The 20,254-nt window shown below is 42.0% G+C and overlaps 1 protein-coding gene across 1 annotated transcript; it reads right to left on the reverse strand.

Annotated features, from left to right (window-relative positions):
* Positions 1–11,514: 11,514 nt before the first annotated feature.
* LOC139551070 (globoside alpha-1,3-N-acetylgalactosaminyltransferase 1-like) lies at positions 11,515–16,389 on the reverse strand. The gene is made up of 3 exons (XM_071362448.1): positions 16,118–16,389; positions 13,057–13,119; positions 11,515–12,612 (listed from the first exon to the last, which is right to left on the reverse strand). Exons 1-3 carry the CDS (start codon positions 16,149–16,151, stop codon positions 11,651–11,653), a joined length of 1,059 nt encoding a protein of 352 aa, XP_071218549.1. The 5' UTR covers positions 16,152–16,389; the 3' UTR covers positions 11,515–11,650.
* Positions 16,390–20,254: the final 3,865 nt, after the last annotated feature.

A 20,254-nucleotide genomic window follows, 5' to 3' on the forward strand; every position in this document is an offset into this window, starting at 1 on the left:
GTCTGGAGTACCCCCAAGGTACCCCCACGTACATTTTACCAGTACCCTCTGTGGATAGGCCAAGTACCTCCAGGGGTACATGTAGGCTACCCCAGGTTGAAAACCACTGTTCTATAATGCATTTTTTTTTATCAGGCTTGAAAAGAGTAGGGGAGTGGACTCAAAAGGGCATTAAAGCACAAGTCTCCTTGTGTGTACACACCTGCACTATCTCACCCAGTCAGTCCTCACTGAAGGTTGATTATGCAGCGTGTTTTGGTGTGGTGTAGCCTCAGCCAGGGTGTGGGAAAGCCTGTGTGAATCCAGCAGATTACTCTAGCCTGTCCACCACACCCATCCTGTCAGTTTAGTCAATCTCACACACACACACAGACACACACACTAGAGAATGACCGATAATCGGCTGGGCCGATATATCAGGCCGATATTGGCTTTTTCTAGTCTATTGGCCCTTCTCTATCGGTTTTGCCGATAGTCCCGCTACATAGCAAAACTGCTGCTATGCCAGCCGCCACTCACCACCTGAGCCATGAGCACTGCACAAGGAATGTCTAGCTGGGAAAATCAGCAGAAGCAGCAAGCTAGCTCATTTTTCAACAGAAAGGTGCGGTATTGAGAAATGGATGAATTGACACAGTGACCAAAATGTAACACCTGTTGCAAATATTGATAAGCCTTGTGTTGACGTGCCTGTTCTTTAACACACACACATGACGTAAATGCAATACACAAGCTAGCTATGTGACCTGTTAGCAAAGATTACAATACCTAACCCTTTCATCTGTGGTGTTAGCTAGCTAGCTATATTAGCTAGTATGCTAGCTAGCTGGCTAGATAAACATGGTGCTAAGATATCAGATAGGAGATAATAACCAACGTAGCTAGCTAACGTTAGCTAGTTATCATTTTGAACAAGCACCATTTTTGGCAACAAGACATCTGACTTGCGGTGTAACGTTAGCTATTTACTGGTGTGCTGATCTGACCAGCGAGAATCGTATCCTTAAATTGACAGTTGATAGTCGGATTAGATGACTGTCGTAATAGGAGAATAAGTGTTTTAAAATTCCTAAATAAAGGTTGGCAATAGGTTTAGATACCTAAGAATCTTTCTGCATGTTTATGCACAAAGAAAGCTGTAGATCAGCGCGTGTGTGTGTGTGTGTGTGTTGACTGTGCGGCCACGCACTTCTCCAACTCAACTATCAAGTTTCCAGATGACAACAGTGGTAGGCCTGATTACCAACAACAACGAGACAGCCTACATGGAGGAGGTGAGGGCCTTGGCAGAGTGGTGCCAGGAAAATAACCTTATCACTCAATGTCAACAAAATGAAGGAGCTGATCGTGGACTTCAGGAGACAGCAGAGAGAGTACGCCCCTATCCACATGGACGGGGCTGCAGTATAGAGGGTGAAAAGCTTCAAGTTCCCCGGTGTGCACATCACTGACAACCTGAAATGGTCCACCCAAACAGACAGTGTGGTGAAGAAGGCACAACAGCGCATCTTCAACCTCACTTGGCTTTTACAGATGCACCATTCAGGGCATCCTATCGGGCTGTGTCACCGCCTGGTACTGCAACAGCACCGTCCGCAACTGCAGGGGTCTCCAGAGGGTGGTGCGATCTGTCCAACACATCACCGGGGGCACTCTGCCTTCCCTCCAGGACCTCTACAGCACCCGGTGTCACAGGAAGGCCAAAATTATCAAGGACCTCAGCCACCCAAGCCATGGACTGTTCACCCTGCTACCATCCAGAAGGAGGAGACAGTACAGGTGCATCAAAACTGTGACAGAGAGACTGAAAAACAGCTTCTATCTACTGGCCTACAGGCTGTTAAATAGTCACCACTTGCCGGCCTCCGCCCAGTACCCTCCCTGAACTTAGTCACTTTTACTAGCCGGCTACCATCCTGTACTCTACATTGCACCTACGAGACTGCTGCCCTATGTACAGTGCATTCGGAAAGTATTCAGACCCCTTGAATTTTTCCACATTTTGTTACGTTACAACCTTAATCTAAAGTTGATTCAATCGTTTTTTCCCCCTCATCAATCTACACACAATACCCCATAATAACAAAGAAAAAGGTTTTTAGAAATGTTTACACATGAAATATCACATTTACATAAGTATTCAGACCCTTTACTCAATACTTTGGTGAAGCACCTTTGGCAGCGAATACAGCCTTGAGTCTTCTTGGGTATGACGCTACAAACTTGGCACACCTGTATTTGGGGAATTTCTCCCATTCTTCTCTGCAGATCCTCTCAACATCTGTCAGGTTGGATGGGGAGCGTTGCTGCACAGCTATTTTCAGGTCTCTCCAGAGATGTTCGATCGGGTTCAAGTCCAGGCTCTGGCTGAGCCACTCAAGGACATTCAGAGACTTGTCCCGAAGCCACTCCTGTGTTCTCTTGGCTGTGTGCTTAGGGTCATTGTCCTGTTGGAAGGTGAACATTTGCCCCAGTCTGAGGTCCTGAGTGCTCTGGAGCAGGTTTTCATCAAATATCTCTCGGTACTTTGCTCCATTCAGCTTTCCCTCGATCCTGACTAGTCTCTCAGTCCCTGCCGCTGAAAAACATCTCCACAGCATGATGCTGCCACCACCATGCTTCACCATAGGGATGATGCTAGGTCGCAGTTGTAAATGAGAACTTGTTCTCAACTGGCTTACCTGGTTAAATAAATTTTAAACAATTATAAAAAAAAATGCCAGTTTTCCTCCAGACGTGACACTTGGCATTCAGGCCAAAGAGTTCAATCTTGGTTTCATCAGACGAGAACATCTTGTTTCTCATGGTCTGAGAGTCTTTAGGTGCCTATTTGCAAACTCCAAGTGGGCAGTCATGTGCCTTTTACTGAGGAGTGGCTTCCGTCTGGCCACTCTACCATAAAGGCCTGATTGGTGGAGTGCTGCAGAGATGGTTGTCCTTCTGGAAGGTTCTACTGTACCATCTCCACAGAGGAACTCTGGAGCTTTGTCAGATTGACCATCGGGTACTTGGTCACCTCCCTGACCAAGGCCCTTCTCCCCCGATTGCTCAGTTTGGCCGAGCGGCCAGCTCTAGGTAGAGTCTTAATGTGTGCCTTAGTTCCTTTTTTATGTCTTTATTTTGGTTTGGTCAGGGCGTGAGTTGGGGTGGGCATTCTATGTTCTATATTCTATGTTTTGTTCTATGTGTTGTATTTCTGTGTTTGGCCTAGTATGGTTCCCAATCAGAGGCAGCTGTCAATCGTTGTCTCTGATTGAGAACCATACTTAGGTAGCCTGTTCCCACCTGTGTTTGTGGGTTGTTTCCTGTTTTGTGTTTGTGTTTGTTTAACCATTCAGGACTGTTTCGATTTTCGTTGTTATTTTACTTTGTTATTTTTGTATTTTCGTGTTCTATTAAAGTAACATGGACACTTACCATACTGCGTTTTGGTCCGATATTTCATATTTCTCATCAGAAGAAGAAAATCGTTACACTTAATGGTTCCCAACTTCTTCCATTTAAGAATGATGGATTCCACTGTGTTCTTGGGGACCTTCAATACTGCAGAAATGCTTTGATACCCTTCCCCGGATCTGTGCCTTGACACAATCCTGTCACAGACAATTCCTTCGACCTCATGGCTTGGTTTTTCTTCTGACATGCACTGTCAACTGTGGGACCTTATATTGAAAGGTGTGTGCCTTTCCAAATCATGTCCAATCAATTGAATTTACCCCATGTGGACTCCAATGAAGTTGTAGAAACATCTCAAGGATGATCAATGGAAACAGGATGCAACTGAGCTCAATTTCAAGTTTCATAGCAAAGGGTCTGAATACTTATGTAAATAAAGTGTTTCTGTTTAATATTTTTTAATGAATTTGCTAAAATGTCTAAAACCCTGTTTTCGCTTCAGACGCTGTTTCGATCCCTGGCTGTATCACAACCGGCCGTGATCGAGAGTCCCATAGGGCGGCGCACAATTGGCTCAGCGTCGTCAGGGTTAGGGGAGGGTTTGTCCAGGGTAGGTGGTCATTGTAAATAAGAATTTGTTCTTAACTGATTTTCCTAGTTAAATAAATATGAAATAATATATATATATATATATATTTTTTAGAATAAGGCTGTAACGTAACAAAATGTGGGAAAAGTCAAGAGGTCTGAATACTTTCCAAATGCACTGTACATAGTCATTGAACACTGGTCACTTTAATAATGTTTACATACTGTTTTACCCACTTCATATGTATAAACTGTATTTTAGTCAAGGCTCATCCTATATAACTACTGCTGTATACACATTTTCTATTCATATACATAATGGATGTATTTCAATTCAGAACTCTGACATTGCTTGTTCTAAATATTTCTTCATTCCTGTCTTTAAATTTGTGTGTATTGTTAGGTACTACTGCACTGTTGGAGCTAGAAACAAGCATTTTGTTGCACCTGCGATAACATCTGCAAAATACACTGAGTGTACAAAACATTAGGAACACCTTCCTAATATTGAGTTGCACCCACCTCAGAACAGCCTCAATTCATCGGGCATGGACTCTACAAGGTTTCAAAAGCATTCCACAGGGATGCTGGCCCACGTTGACTCCATTGCTTCCCACAGTTGTGTCTAGTTGGCTGGATGTGCTTTGGGTGGTGGCCCATTCTTGATACAACTGTTGAGTGTGAAAAACAGAGCAGAGTTGCAGTTCTTGATCGCCTCAAACCGGTGCGCCTGGCACCTACTTCCATACATACCCAGTTCAAAGGCACTTAAATATTTTGCCTTGCCCATTCACCCTCTGAATGGCACACATGAATGGCTTAAAAATCCTTAGTTAATTTGTCTCCTCTCTTCATCTACAATGATTGAAGTTAATTTAACAAGTGACATCAATAAGGGATCATAGTTTTCACCTGGTCAGTTTATCTCATGGAAAGAGCAAGTGTTCCTGTTTCGTTTGTATGGGTGCGCGACTAATACAATTTGATTTACGCTCTCACTTCTCAAACTATGAGAAGATTTTAGTCATTCAGACACAACATGCAACGTCGTTTCATCTTTTTTCCTACACTCGCTCTCCTTGTTAGATATTATCCACATTTATGGCTTGGTAACAAATTTCATCACCATTGAGCTACAGGAGTTCTCATTTTAGCAGTAAACGGCAGCAAGCGATATGAGAGATTTGAAAGGGACAGGAGTTACCGCCTCGCTCTATCTAATCGAAAACAGTAGGATCAAGATACAACATGTGTCTTGACAGAAAGCTGAACTAGCCAATTGATTTGTTTCTCATTTCTAATTTTGTTCTGTTAGCAGAGATGTGTTCTGATCAGCCCCAAAAAATGAAATTTTCCCGATCACGGAAAATTACAAAAAATACTTGTTTCATAAGCATCACTGATCACAAATCATGACGTTACGTTGGACCCATTTTCACTGAATAGATTTTGTCGTCAACAGTTTCAAATGTAATTATATTGAATATCTGCCAAAAATATCAGCCATCGGCCTCCTTGACCCTCAAAAATCGGTATCGGCCCTAAAAAAAATACATATTGTCGTTCTCTAAGACAAACACACACCTGAAACAGTCATCCGGACCTTGATAAACCAATCAACGTACCCTGATGAGATATTGTCATTGTCGTCTTACAGGAATTACTGCATAATAACAGTGAGATTTCTTCACAGATTCATATCATCTCATATGATGACATTTCCTCTGTAGCATGCCTCCTCTTTGTTGACACAAGTGCTCATTGTTTGAGGTTGTCAGTACTGAGTGGGGTGACAGAAGAGGTCCTCAAGACTGTGCTTCTATTCAAGCCAGGCACCCTGCTGGGCACATAAAGCGCAACGGATGTAATTGGACTAATTCACTTAACAGCCATTGTTTTTACAACAGCCGAACCCATCCTAAAGCATCCACTACCCAGGGTCTTAAGACCTGTGTCACTGAAGAAAGTCACTTTGGGCCCTATTTATTTACATTTGCATAATGTTAGACAAAGAAATACATTAGATTGAGTACTGAATACACCTCCCTTTGTTTAGGCTGATTTTAAAGTGAAAGTGATCATGACATTTACCTATAGTACCTTCAGAAAGTATTCATACCTCTTGACTTATTCCAAGTCTTGTTGTGTTACAGCCGGAATTCAAATAAAAATCGAATAAAATTGTATTAGTCACATGCGCCGAATACAACCAGTGTAGACCTTACAGTGAAATGCTTACTTACGAGCCCCTAACCAACAATGCAGTTTTAAAATATACAGATAAGAATAAGAACTAAAGTATCAAGTAATTAAAGAGCAGTTGTAAAATAACAATAGCGAGACTATATACAGGGGGGGTACCGGTACAGAGTCAATGTGCGGGGGCACCGATTAGTTTAGGTAATATGTACATGTAGGTAGAGTTATTAAAGTGACTATGCATAGATGATAACAACAGAGAGTAGCAGCAGTGTAAAAGAGGGGGAGCATTGCAAATAGTCTGGGTAGCCATTTTATTGAATCTCATTTACATAATATCTAATTTACATAAGTATTCACACCCTGAGTCAATCCTTTGTAAAGCACCTTTGGCAGCAATTACAGCTGTGAGTCTTTCTGGGTAAGTCTGTAACACCATGCTCAAACCGGACGCATAATAAGGTGTATTACCACGACCGACTGACCTCAGTTCATCTTTCAAACACACACGTGGGTATACCCATGTGCCAGCTCCTCATTGGTTATCTGCTTCTATAAACCAAAGAGGAGATGGGAGAGGCAGGACTTGCACCGCGTTCAGCGTCACAAATAGAACTGACTTCTATTTTAGCACTTGGCAACGCAGACGTTCGTTGGCACGCGCGAGCAGTGTGGGTGTAATGATTGAATAACATGTATATGTAACTTTATTTTCCAACATTGGCAGCATGTAAGAGCTTTCCACACCTGAATTGTACAATATTTGCTAATTATTCGTAAAAAAAAATTTCAAGCTCTGTCAAGTTGGTTGTTGATCATTGCTAAACAGCTATTTTCAAGTCTTGCCATAGATTTTCAAGGCGATTTAAGTCAAACCTTTAACTAGGCCACTCAGGAATATTCAATGTCGTCTTGGTTAGCAACTCCAGTGCATATTTGGCCTTGTGTTTTAGGTTATTGTCCTGCTCAAAGGTGAGTTTGTCTCCCAGTGTCTGTTGGAAAGCAGACTGAACCAGGTTTTTCCTCTTGAATTTGGCCTTGCTTAGCACTATTCGTTTCTTTTTATCCCCCCAAAAAATGATATTGTCCTTGCTGATGACAAACATACCCATACATGATGCAGCCACCACCATGCTTGAAAATATGAAGAGTGGGACTCGGTGATGTGTTGTGTTGGATTTGCCCCAAACATAACGCATTGTATTCAGGACAAAAAAGTTCATATCTGAGCCACATTTTTTGCAATTTTAATTCAGTGCCTTATTGCGAACAGAATGCATGTTTTGGAATATTTGTTATTCTGTACAGGCTTTCTTCTTTTCACTCTGTCATGTAGGTTAGTATTCTGGAGTAAGTAGAATGGTATTGATCCATCCACAGTTTTCTACTCTCACAGCCATTAAACTCTATAACTGTTTTAAAGTCACCATTGGCCTCATAGTGAAATCCTTGAGTGGTTTCCTTCCTCTTCGGTAACTGATTTAGGAAGGACACCTGTATCTTTGTAGTCGCTGGGTTTATTGATACACATTCGAAAGTGTAATTACTAACTTCACCATGCTCAAAGGGATATTCAATATCTGCTTTACTTTTTACCCATCAACCAATAGGTGCCCTTATTTGTGAGGCATTGGAATGCCTCCCTGGTCTTTGTGGTTGAATCTGTGTTTGAAATTCACTGCTCAATTGAGGGACCTTTCAGATAATTGTACAGGGATGAGGTAGTCATTCAAAAATCATGTTAAACACCATTGTTCCACACAGAGTCCACGCAAGTTATTTTGTGACTTGTTAAGCACATTTTTACTCCTGAACTTATTTAAGTTTCCCATAACAAAGGGGTTGAATACTGACTCAAGACATTTCAGCTTTTAATTTTTCATTCATTTGTAAAAATGTCTAAAAACAAAATTCCACTTTGACATTATGGGGTATTGTGTGTAGGCCAGTGAAACAACATTTCATTTGAATCCATTTTAAATTCAGGCTGTAACACAACAAAATGTGGACAAAGTCAAAGGGGTGTGAATACTTTCTGAAGGCACTGTAAAGCCTTAAGTGTCAGCTTTTATTCCAAAATGGCTTCTTTGGATTCATTAGGCTTATATCACATTGCATTGTGAATAGCCGTAGGTAAGATTCAGCACAGGGATTCTCGACAGCGGGGAAATGTAAATCACAGAGATACACAGGTTCTGGCCTATATCCATATGCACATTGTACAAGAACTCACTTCTTATAATTTCCATTCATTTTGCAATACACGCTCTGACTGTCTGGCACTCAGACTCTCCTCCCACCTCTGAATCTATTTTGAACGACAAGAAAAGTCAATCATTAATCAGCGTGCTATTTGGACAGGCTCCCTCATCGGTGATAATCAACAGCACATGCTCACTGGACTGCCCCTAAAGCCTCTAATCAGTACACAAAGAGATAAAGATGCTCTTTCTCCTTTGCCAATACTCAGAGGCCCTGTTAATGAATGTGTTATGCCCCAGAATTGAGGTCAATTGTAGGATATAGATTTTTTATCACAAATCTAAATTTGAGTTCGAAATAGCATTTGTAAGAAATCCACTTGATAAGCCGCACCCCAGAAAAGTTGAAGTGAAACACTAATTCTGGCTTATTCTAAAATTGTGGCCCTCCAGAGTGTTCAGACTCTTGGCCAGGTCATAATCTGACCTAAACCCAATTGAGATGGTTTGGGATGAGTTGGACCACAGCGTGAAGGAAAAGCAGCCAACAAGTGCTCAGCATATGTGAGAACTCCTTCAAAAAGCATTCCAGTTGAAGCTGGTTGAGAGAATGCCATGAGTGTGAAAAGCTGTCATCAAGGGAAAGGCTGGCTACTTTGAAGAATCTCAAATATAAAATATATTTTCATTTGATTAATACTTCCTTGGTTACTACATGATTCCACATGTGTTATTTCATAGTTTTTATACCTTCACTATTATTCTATAATGTAGAAAACAGTCAAAATAAATGAATGAGTAGGTGTGTCCAAACCTTTGACTGGTACTATATATAAAATGTAATATTGGGATGCAAACTCAAAATTGAATACATTTCAACCATATATATCTGACATGGTACAGGTGTCTTCTTTTTTTCAGCCCATAACCATGTGTGTATTCTTTTGTTTCAAAGTAGATTTGTTTAAGAATACCAAGAAACACTCTGTGTGACCCTGATTTAGCCCACTGCAGTAAAAGGTTTAAGACACTGCCCAGACAAACTCATAAAAGTTTATCTCAGCTGGTAATCACAACATTTTGAGGTACCGCAAATGAAAAATGTGATGATGCTCATTGACATTGTAGCAAATGATAGGGAATAACCAATTGCGACGAGGCATCACCAGTTAGTTAGTTAACTCACCGTTACTAGGCAGTCATTGTAAATAAGAATTTGTTCTTAACTGACTTGCCTAGTTAAATAAAGGTAAAAAAATTCAATGTTGAACTCTTATTGAAACACATTAAAGTCTGCTATGGACCCAGAGAGTCAGTGATCCTACATTTGGGGGTTTGTTTACTAAGCAACAGCTTAAAATGATTGAGTTCAAAAGGAGTGGTAAGACCTCTGTTAGCATTCTTCAAGTAGCATGCGTAAGTCACTTATTCCTTTTATCAGTGTTTAAAGTTAATATCGGTGTATAAAGATGAACCGTAGTGGTTCGTTTGAAGTTTGAGCTTGCTTTTCTGTTGACTTGCACTAAAGATGAGGATGCATATTTGTGACAATTAAAGGGCAACTCCGCCACTTTTCAACCTCATATTCATTATCTCCAGCACCAAAGCAATGTCTACATACATGTGAAAACAGTGCGTTTCTATGATCTGTGGTTAAAAATATTAGAAGAAAGGACCTAAAATGCTTCTCTGTGACTTCACATGGTAGGATTAAAAGTAAGAAAAACTGTGATTTTCCAAACCTGGAACAATTTTCTAGCCAGAGAGCGTATCTTCTTGCTGCCCACATCACAATCTCATAGTGTTTGAAAATCAGTTGTACATTTAAAAAAAAAACTTTTGATGATGTCATTGGGTAGAACTTTTTAACATGATATCTTCTTTCTACAAAATGTAGAAATGCAAAGTTTTCACATATGTAGACACTGGTTTGGTGCTGGAGATAATGAATATGAGGTTGAAAAGTGGTGAAGTTGCCCTTTAAGCCAACAGCTATGCAAATGACATAAATATCCAAAAACTTGTTTGTGGATATTTTGCATAGTTTGAACCTCTACAGATGTGTTCTATCAAAAGGAAGTGTTACTGTGGAAGCGTGACCAAGACAGTTAAGAGTTCACTGGGACTGTGAGACAGTAAAAACTGAAGAATGACTACACGTGGCGATTTGGCCCTGGAGACAGCTACTTTTGGCAGTGGGAAAAAGCCATCTGCCCGTGTTAGCCTTCCCATTGAAGAGTAGTAGCATGCAAGAATGGGAGGAGAGAGAGAGAGCGAGAGAGAAACAGAGCGAGAGAGTAATGCCAGAACATGTTAGAGAACCTAAAAAAGTAAAATTTTATTAAATCCATAAAACTAAGAATGAGTGTCTTAGGAGAAGGATATCGCTAAGCTTCTCTTCACCTGAGGAAGATATTGAAACATTTGTGTGTTTAACAAGTTGGTGAGTTATAGCTGGTCTTTTTGTGTCATTTTCAGTATTCTCATGCTCCTTCCCAAGCACCTGTCACTATATTGATATGCCGAGTGCATATTCTATTTCACCCAGCACCGAATGTGCTGTAAAAGACCGGTTGGGGAACAAACATTTTCGTAAGCAGTATAAGAAAGAGGATACTTATTACATTGACAATGGGAACACTTTGCCTAGCGTCCTCTAGTTCTGCACACACACAGCCCTGAACGCAAAGGCCAATATGGCACGTGGGGAAGCAGCATCCCACTGCTGTGTATTTAAAGACCTTGAAACGGCAGCTCCACCAGTTAATGATTGGCCAGTGCAGTGAAAGTGGGCACTTACAATGTTGACTCTTATTGGAAACCACAAAAGCCTTTGGAGTCGTATCTACAAGCTGACATTAATGGTATAGGCCTGTGTCTAAAGAGACAGGTTAATTCATTTTTTGTCTGGTGCAGAAGAGATAGGCTGCAGACAAACACACACACACACACACACACACACACACACACACACACACACACACACACACACACACACACACACACACACACACACACACACACACACACACACACACACACACACACACACACACACACACACACACACACACACACACACACACACACACACACACACACACACACACACAGTATTTACTCCAATGGGTCTGCTGCCATTAGTTTAATTACTGACACATCAAAAGATTCCAAGGGATCCTTGTATTTGCCTTAAAATTGCTTTTGGAATGTATCTACATTTTATAGTTGTTATAATTCTAAGACAAAGCAAAGAAATAACCCTCTCAGCAGTCCTGCTCCTGTCTCTTTTGTGGCTCCAGGGAGTCACACTGCCTCCCCAGGGACACCACCCTCCTTGTGGGCACGTCGGCGGCCAGGGCTGAGTCCCACCAGCTGTACTCGGGCGAGAGGACACAAGTGGGCCTGCGGTTGATCAGGTAGCGGTTGAGGTAGCTCTCCTCCAGTCCGCGAGCCCTCAGCCCCTTTTCCTGGTCCTGGAGGATGAGCTGGGAGCAGGCCCGGGCCATGGCGTACACCTCGGCGCACAGACCCCCGTACAGCTCTGAAGTGTAGTAGTAGTCGCCCTCGTCCTCCTCCACTTGGGCCAGCGAGGTGGGCTCGCGCTCATACGGGAAGGTGTGGCGGGGCATGCCGTAGAGTTCCGGGTGCAGTGCGGCCACCAGCTCCCCCAGGATCTCAGCTCCCACCGGGGCCACCAGCTCCTGGTCCACGTCCATGCAGAAGACGTACTCCACCTCGTGCCTGACCGGCTCTTTAATGGCGGCCGCCAGCAGGGCCATGCGGCCCTGGGCTAGACGCTCCCAGCCGGGCATTTCGGCCACAGGGACCACCCTCAGCTCTCTGCCGGGGCCCAGCGGGGTCGGGGGATCCAGGGCGCGAGGGCTGTCTGTAAGAACGTAGTAGACCACGGTGTTACCGGGCAGGAAGTAGAGCTCGGCCGAGGAGAGGAAGCGGCGCAGGAAGTGGCTGTAGGGCCCCACGGCGAGCGTCAACAGGCCTGTGCGGACGCTGCGGTGGGCAAACTCGGCCCTCCGCCACGCTGAGCCGTCAGAGTCGCCCCACACCAGAGGAGCGCCCCAGGATGTCTCCAGGGGGAGGCGCTGTTGCTGTTCCTCCACACTGCCCACCCCTATGTCTCTGACTTCACTTCCTGATTCCGCATCTAGAGAAAGAGGAAGAGGGTGCGTGTCCACCTTGAGCACTGCTCTGCTCCATCTTAAAAAGTCTGAGGAGAAAAAAAGTAAAGAATTTGTCAACCATGTTCATAACGTGCAATTTATTCACTTTTACAGATTAATTACATAGAAACACATCAACTATACGATAGGAACAAATCAAATATTTAGTGTGAGTGGTTCTATTACAATGTGAAGCAATAAGAGCAGTGCACTTTTCTAATGAAGTTTATAATGTACTGAGTTGGTCTTAATTATCTTCATCTGTCCATATTACCACAGAATGTTTGGAAAGACGTGTCAACAAATTGTTTGTCAGTATCATATTTTCTTAGCAGACTGCTGAAAATGTCTGAAATGAAGGGAACTACTTTTAGACACCAGTCAGGGCAAATGAGGTCACAGCACGAAAGGTACCCTGACAAAAACAAAAGCGTTCTCCACTTCCTGGGCACAGAATGTGACGAGAGAACAAATACTGATGTAACACTCACAAACGAGCAGAGATAGGAGCAGACAGTACAGGACCAGCTGCTTCTTGGTCACTCTGACTGACCCTGTTGGATAAAACACAACATAGCCTACTGGTTAACTGACCTGGGGCTGGTGTGTGCGCACACACACACACACACACACACACACACACACACACACACACACACACACACACACACACACACACACACACACACACACACACACACACACACACACACACACACACACACACACACACACACACACACACACACACACAAACTTACCACACTGGTTCCATCAGCCTAGAATACACAGTAATGGATCTGTGGCCCTTTTGATTCGAAGAGTGAGAGCATACATTCCTATCTTATTTACTGCAGTGGGCTAAATCAGGGTCAAACAGAGTGTTTCTTGGTAGTCTTAAACAAATCTATTTTGAAAAAAAAGTATACACTTCACACACATGGTTATGGGCTTAAAAAAAAGAAAACACCTATACCGTGTCAGATATAGAGTTGAAATGTATTCCATTTTTATACATTGTACTTTACAGTTGAAGTCGGAAGTGGAAAATTCCAAAAAAGGATGTCATGGCTTTAGAAGCTTCTGATAGGCTAATTGACATCATTTGAGTCAATTGGAGGTTTACCTGTGAACGTATTTCAAGGCCTACCTTCAAACTCGATGCCTCTTTGCTTGACATCATGGGAAAATCACAAGAAATCAGCCAAGACCTCAGAAAAAAAATGTAGACCTCCAGAAGTCTGGTTCATCCTTGGGAGCAATTTCCAAACACCTCATCTGTAATGAATGTACGCAAGTATAAACACCATGGGACCACGCAGCCGTCATACCGCTCAGGAAGGAGACGCGTTCTCCTAGAAATTAACGTACTTTGGTGTGAGAAGTGTAAATCAATCCCAGAACAACAGCAAAGGACCTTGTGAAGATGCTGAAGGAAACAGATTCAAAAGTATCTATATCCACAGTAAAACAGGTCCTATATCGGCATAACCTGAAAGGCCGCTCAGCAAGGAAGAAGCCACTGCTCCAAAACTGCCAGAAAAAAGCCAGACTACGGTTTGCAACTGCACATGGGGACAAAGATCTTAACTTTTGGAGAAATGTCCTCTGGACTGATGAAACAAAAATAGAACTGTTTGGCCATAATGACCATTGTTATGCTCGGAAGAAAAAGGGGGAGGCTTGCAAGCCGAAGAACACCATCCCAACCGTGAAGCACAGGGGTGGCAGCATCATGTTGTGGGGGTGCTTTGCTGCAAGAGGGACTGGTGCACTTCACAAAATAGATGGCATCATTAGCAAGGAAAATTCTGTGGATATATTGAAGCAACATCTCAAGACATCAGTCAGGAAGTTAAAGCTTGGTCACAAAAGGGTCTTCCAAATGGACATTGACCCCAAGCATACTTCCAAAGTTGTGGCAAAATGGCTTAAGGACAACAAAGTCAAGGTATTGGAGTGGCCATCACAAAGCCCTGACCTCAATCCTATAGAAAATGTGTGGCCAGAACTGAAAAAGCATGTGCGAGCAAGGAGGACTACAAACCTGACTCCGTTACACCAGCTCTGTCAGGAGGAATGGGCCAAAATTCAACCAACTTCTTGTGGGAAGCTTGTAGAAGGCTACCCAAAATGTTTGACCCAAGTTAAACAATTTAAAGGCAATGCTACCAAATACTAATTGAGTGTATGTAAACTTCTGACACACTGGGAATGTAATAAAAAAAATAAAAGCTGAAATAAATCATTATCTCTACTATTATTCTGACATTTCACATTCTTAAAATAAAGTGGTGATCCTAACTGACCAAAGACAGGGAATTTTTACTTGGATTAAATGTCAGGAATTGTGAAAAACTGAGTTTAAATGTATTTGGCCAAGGTGTATGTAAACTTCCAACTTCAGCCTGTATATAGATCACAGAAGACTGAAATATAACAAAAACCTTTTATATAGAAACACCAGATTTTAAGCAGGTTTTTGAAATAATGTTGATTAATTATGAAATTATGAACAATATTAATAACATTCCACCCATGAGGCCACTAGATGGCGATTTGGTAATTTCACTGCAGGAAAGGGCTACAGGCCCAGTGCAGTCAAAAATGTGTTTTATATATATTCCCACACTATGAGGTTGGAATAATACTGTGAAGTTGTGAAAATTATGATAATGCCCTTTTAGTGTAACAGTTGTTTGAAAAGGCCGCCTGAAAATGCAGCCTGTTTTGGTGCAATGGAGTTTGGCCTGCCTGGTGACATCACCAGGCAGTAAATTAGTTAGTAGACCAATAATCAATCAATCAATCAAATGTATTTATAAAGCCCCTTTTACATCAGCCGATGTCACAAAGTGCTATACAGAAACCCAGCCTAAAACCCCAAACAGCAAGCAATGCAGATGTAGAAGCTCGTAGAAGATAGAAGATAGTTCCAAAACTCTGCCAATAACAGTTGGTTCAGTTTTCCCCTCCCTGCTCAGAACACTCTCAGACAGTCCTAGCAAAATTATTTTTTAAGAAATTGCTCTTTTCTCTTTGTTGAAAGGCCATTTTTCTTATTTTTTTAAATAATTTTAATTGAAGACAATCACATTAAGGTACTTAATTGTTACCCAGAAATGATTTGATATTGAGATAAAAACAGCTGCATTGGGCCTTTATGTACACAGCTTACAAATGTCTCAGTGGCTCTGAAAATGAAGCATTGATGAGGGAAGAAATGTTACATTCCAGGTTGGGAATGAGAAGAATGCACTTACACTTCGGAAGTGTGACAACTTGCAATTCTTTTAGTAGTGAAAGTCTCTCTCGGTATCATTACAGAACTTGTAGGCTGTGTCACCCAAGTCAACTTTCTAAATTAGCCTGCTTCATGTAGACCTACCATCGTGTCCTGAAAGTCTTGTAGTCAGTGAGCTACCAAGATCTAGTTGCCTGCGATGTGAGGATTCACAGAGAGAGGAAAGTGAGGTATAGAGAGAAATAAGGAGAGAGAGAGAGAGAGGAAAATAAGAAGTGAAGGTGCCTTGATGGATAAGTTGGACTGACCTGAGAGCAGTTTGCAGAGTGGGAACAGCACCATGTTCTGGACAGACAAGAAGCGGCAGCAGGACCTGGCTTTGGGCTGAGGCCTGGATAGCTGCCAGGATACCCCTATTCTGTCTCTCTCTCTCTCTCTCTCTCTCTCTATATATATATATATATATATATCCTTCTTTCTCTATGTCTACCACTTTTTAAGATATCAATATTGTCTTTCTCAGTCGTCTTTCTCCGTTGTGTTTTCCTCTCTCATATCCCACTCCCTTGTCTTTCCTCCTCTCTTTCTTTTCTCCCCCTCTCTTTTCACTCTTTCCGCTTCAGGGTTCTGGATGCTTCTCATCTGGAGCATGCCCAAAGCAACCAGATGTTTTGGGAATCTGGGCAGATGGGATGAGTTTGGAAATAAGATATGGAGAGAAAGGAGATGAGAAGGAGTGGAAGAGAGGAAATTAGAGTGGAGGGTGCTTTCAAATGATACAACATGAGGCCTTCATTTAATTCTTTACAAGAAAACAAATGCATAAAGGTTGTGGTAGTCTTAAGATAAGAGAGGTGGGCCAGTAACCTGAGGTTTGCCTGTCTGAATTCCAGTGAGCTGCAGAGATCTAGCCTTTTGGTGGCCCTGAACCAGATTCTGTTGCAGTTAAAGTTCATTTCCTGAAAATCCCAAAAAATTTGCCATTACTTATGCCATTTGATTGGATAATGTGACAGATGATCATTTCATAATGATAATAACTAATGCATTCTGTTTTGTTATTATTATTCATGGTTTTCCATCTTGGATAATGGAGGATCAAGAAAACCTTTCTGTTTTACATCATAGTGTCAGGTTAATCATTTTTACAACATGAAGATGGTCATCACAATATGAAGATGACCATCACAATGTCAGCGATCAATAAAAATCTAAAGATTCTCATTGCTCTCCCTCAGAGATGAAGTTGGAAGAAGAACTAAATGAGATAGACAGGCTGCCAGAAACTAGAAGACAACGACAGACTTGAGGAGAAGAGGAAGGCATCGAGTGAATCTGAAGAGAAGCTAAAAGAGAAGAACTCAACTCTGGAGGAGAGAAATAATTTAAAGATGCACGGCAGGATCTTAAGCGCAACAAATTCGTAATATATTGCACAAATTGGATTTGTAACATATCACACAAAATGGATGATGTAGTACAGAATTGGATGACGTAGTACACAAAAAACAGGGACCCGTTTTGGCTAGTGAGCACCTCTTTCAAAACTACTGGCTGAAATGACACAAACGTTAGAGAATGCATCTTTACGGCCACAGAGGGCAGCCTAGAAAAAACTACAAAGCATCTGATTGAGGACATCAAACACCTCCAGGAGAAAGACACACAACTGGATGATATGACCAAGCAAATGAGAGAGAAAGAGAGACTAATGGAAAACACTATTAAAGAAGTGGAGAAAGTAAGAGACAACTGGAGGCACTGGGGAAGGACCTGCAGGACAAGAACAACCAAGTAGATAACTTTAGAGTCCTACTGCAGGAAAAAATACATTCAGCTAGAAGCCAGGAACCACAGACTGGGAGAGAAGGACAACCTATTGGAAGAGAGCGATAAACAAGTGGAGGATGTCAGCAATGAAAATGTAAAACTGGGTAAGATTATTTTAACAATTTCATCACCATCTTTACTGTACAGTGTACGTTCCTCAACCAGGTTATTGAAGTGGACTCTCCTCAAAGTTACCAATACGGTTGAACATCACATCATACTTTCCATCTGCCTAATATTTCTGCCTAATGTTAGTTCTCCTCTGGCATTTCAGCTAAACAGATACAGTGCATTCGGAAGGTATTCAGACCCCTTGACTTTTCCCACATTTTGTTACATTACAGCCTTATTCTAAAATGGATTAAATTGTTTATTTTTTCCTTCATCAATCTACACACAATACCCCATAATGACAAAGCAAAAACAGGTTTTTAGGAATCTTTGCCAAAAACAAAACAAAAAACAAACGGAAATATCACATTTACATAGTTATTCAGACCCTTTACTCAGTACTTTGTTGAAGCCCCTTTGGCAGCGATTACAGCCTCAAGTCTTATTGGGTATGACGCTACAAGCTTGGCACACCTGTATTTGGGGAGTTTCTCCCATTCTCTGCAGGTCCTCTCAAGCTCTGTCAGGTTGGATGGGGAGCGTTGCTGCACAGCTATTTTCAGGTCTCTCCCTAGATGAATCAGCAAGCCTTCCTTCATGACCTGGCCTCTGTAAATTGGTATAGAATAAGCTTGATCCCCTCTGTCGAATACGCTTGGACCTTCGTTTTGGCATTTTCAGTGGTATTGTTAACAAACACGCCCCATAAAGAAAATGATCATTAAAAACAGGTTCAGCCCCTGGTTCGACCGTGATCTGATACTCCACCTCAAGAATTCCATTTGGCGAAAAGCTCGGCACACACATACTCAGGCTGACTGGCTATATTTCAGGCAAAGGAGAATAAGTGCACTCAGGCTGTCCGAAAGGCCAGTGGCGATTGTAACATGTAAATCTTGGTGGGGCAAAAAATAAATAAAGTGGGATGCATGCCAGCAAAGCCACTACACAACACAACACTAAACAATACATTAATTGCCCTATAACGGTGACAAACGGTGCCCATAAACTGTTAGGGCCTATACATAAAGCTGTTCCAACAGCAGTCCCAACATCTTACCACTGCTACACCTGGCTATCAGCAGAGCCTTGTCTGGCAGCGAAACAGTTCATTCAGCCTCATTTACTGCCTTTAAAAAAAACATACTGTAGCTGATATGGCTGACTTACTTAAACAAATGTGGTTTCTAGTGACAATTGAGATGTACAAACTATGGCAGAAGGGGACGTAATTTCAATTAAGACATTAATTAGCCAGCTAGGACGGACATAGTCAATATAACTATTTGTTTAGCACTTTTGAAATGTACAGCGACAGAATTCAGAACATGGGCCGTTCTTACAGTATTCTCCTTGTACACCAAGTCAGAACCGTAGGATAAATAAAGGGGGTGTATATAAGCAGACAATGAAAGCTCTTACAATATTTGATGATTATATTTCTCTAAAACAGGTTATAGGCTACATGTGCACCACCAAGTCAGAACAGTAGGCGAAATTGAGAGGGGTAAATAGACCAAATTATTAGGCTGAGGCACATGGGCTACTAACTATCTTTCTACACAACATACACTTAGTATTACTTTCTTAGCTACGATATACATATCTACCTGGCATATTACATAATTTACGCAGCAGCATACAATACATTTTTGGACTCACCTTGTTGTGCTGTGCTCACTTGAACAGGAAGGTGGTGCGGTGGTCCTTCGTGGGCAAATTTTGTCATCAACGTCTGGCATTCTCTGTATTTATGGTGCATTCAAAACAACTTGGAACTTAAAAAAAACAAGGTTGACTCATGATGACGTAATTGATCTTCAGGTCGTAGCTATAGAAGAGCCCGGATTTACAATTCCGAGTTGGATGACCGTTCAAAACTTATTTTCAGTCAGAGCTCGTTTATTCCCAAAGTCAAGTTTTCGCATTTCCGAATTAACAGTTGTTTTGAGCGAGGCACAAATCATGCTTCATTGACAGCTATAACGACACAGGGTAAGACCCAGATGCAGACACAGGAGGCAGATGGTTTGAGTCTCTGATATTTATTAAACAACAAGGGGCAGGCAAGAGGCAGGTCGAGGACAAGCAAAAGTTCCTAAACCAGGTCAGAGTCCAAACGGTACAGAGTTGCAGGCAGCCTCGAGGTCAGGGCAGGCTGAATAGTCAGACAGGCGGGCTTAGTGTCAGGGCAGGCAAGAGGTCAGAACCAGGAGCACTAGAAAAAACAGAGACTAGGAAAAAACAGGAGCTTGGAAAATCACACTGGTAAGCTTGACAAGACAAGACGAACTGGCAACAGACAAACAGAGAACACAGGATTAAATACACTGGGAATAATGGGGAAGATGGGTGGAGACAATCACAAAGACAGGTGAAACAGATCAGGGTGTGACAACAGCATGGCCAATGTTGAGTGTTTATCATTTTAAACTTGGAAAATCAAATCAAATCAACTTTATTTATATAGCCCTTCTTACATCAGCTGATGCCACAAAGTGCTG

This window comes from Salvelinus alpinus, chromosome 2 (assembly GCF_045679555.1).
Source record: "Salvelinus alpinus chromosome 2, SLU_Salpinus.1, whole genome shotgun sequence".
NCBI lineage: Eukaryota > Metazoa > Chordata > Actinopteri > Salmoniformes > Salmonidae > Salvelinus > Salvelinus alpinus.

Excerpts from the sequence above, each read along its gene's own strand:
- LOC139551070 (XM_071362448.1), bottom strand. The coding sequence starts at position 16,151 with ATGGTGCTGTTCCCACTCTGCAAACTGCTCTCAG. Across the intron at positions 13,120-16,117 it reads ACTCTGCAAACTGCTCTCAG|GGTCAGTCAGAGTGACCAAG; the intron begins GTCAGTCCAACT and ends TTTATCCAACAG. Across the intron at positions 12,613-13,056 it reads GCTCCTATCTCTGCTCGTTT|ACTTTTTAAGATGGAGCAGA; the intron begins GTGAGTGTTACA and ends TTTTCTCCTCAG.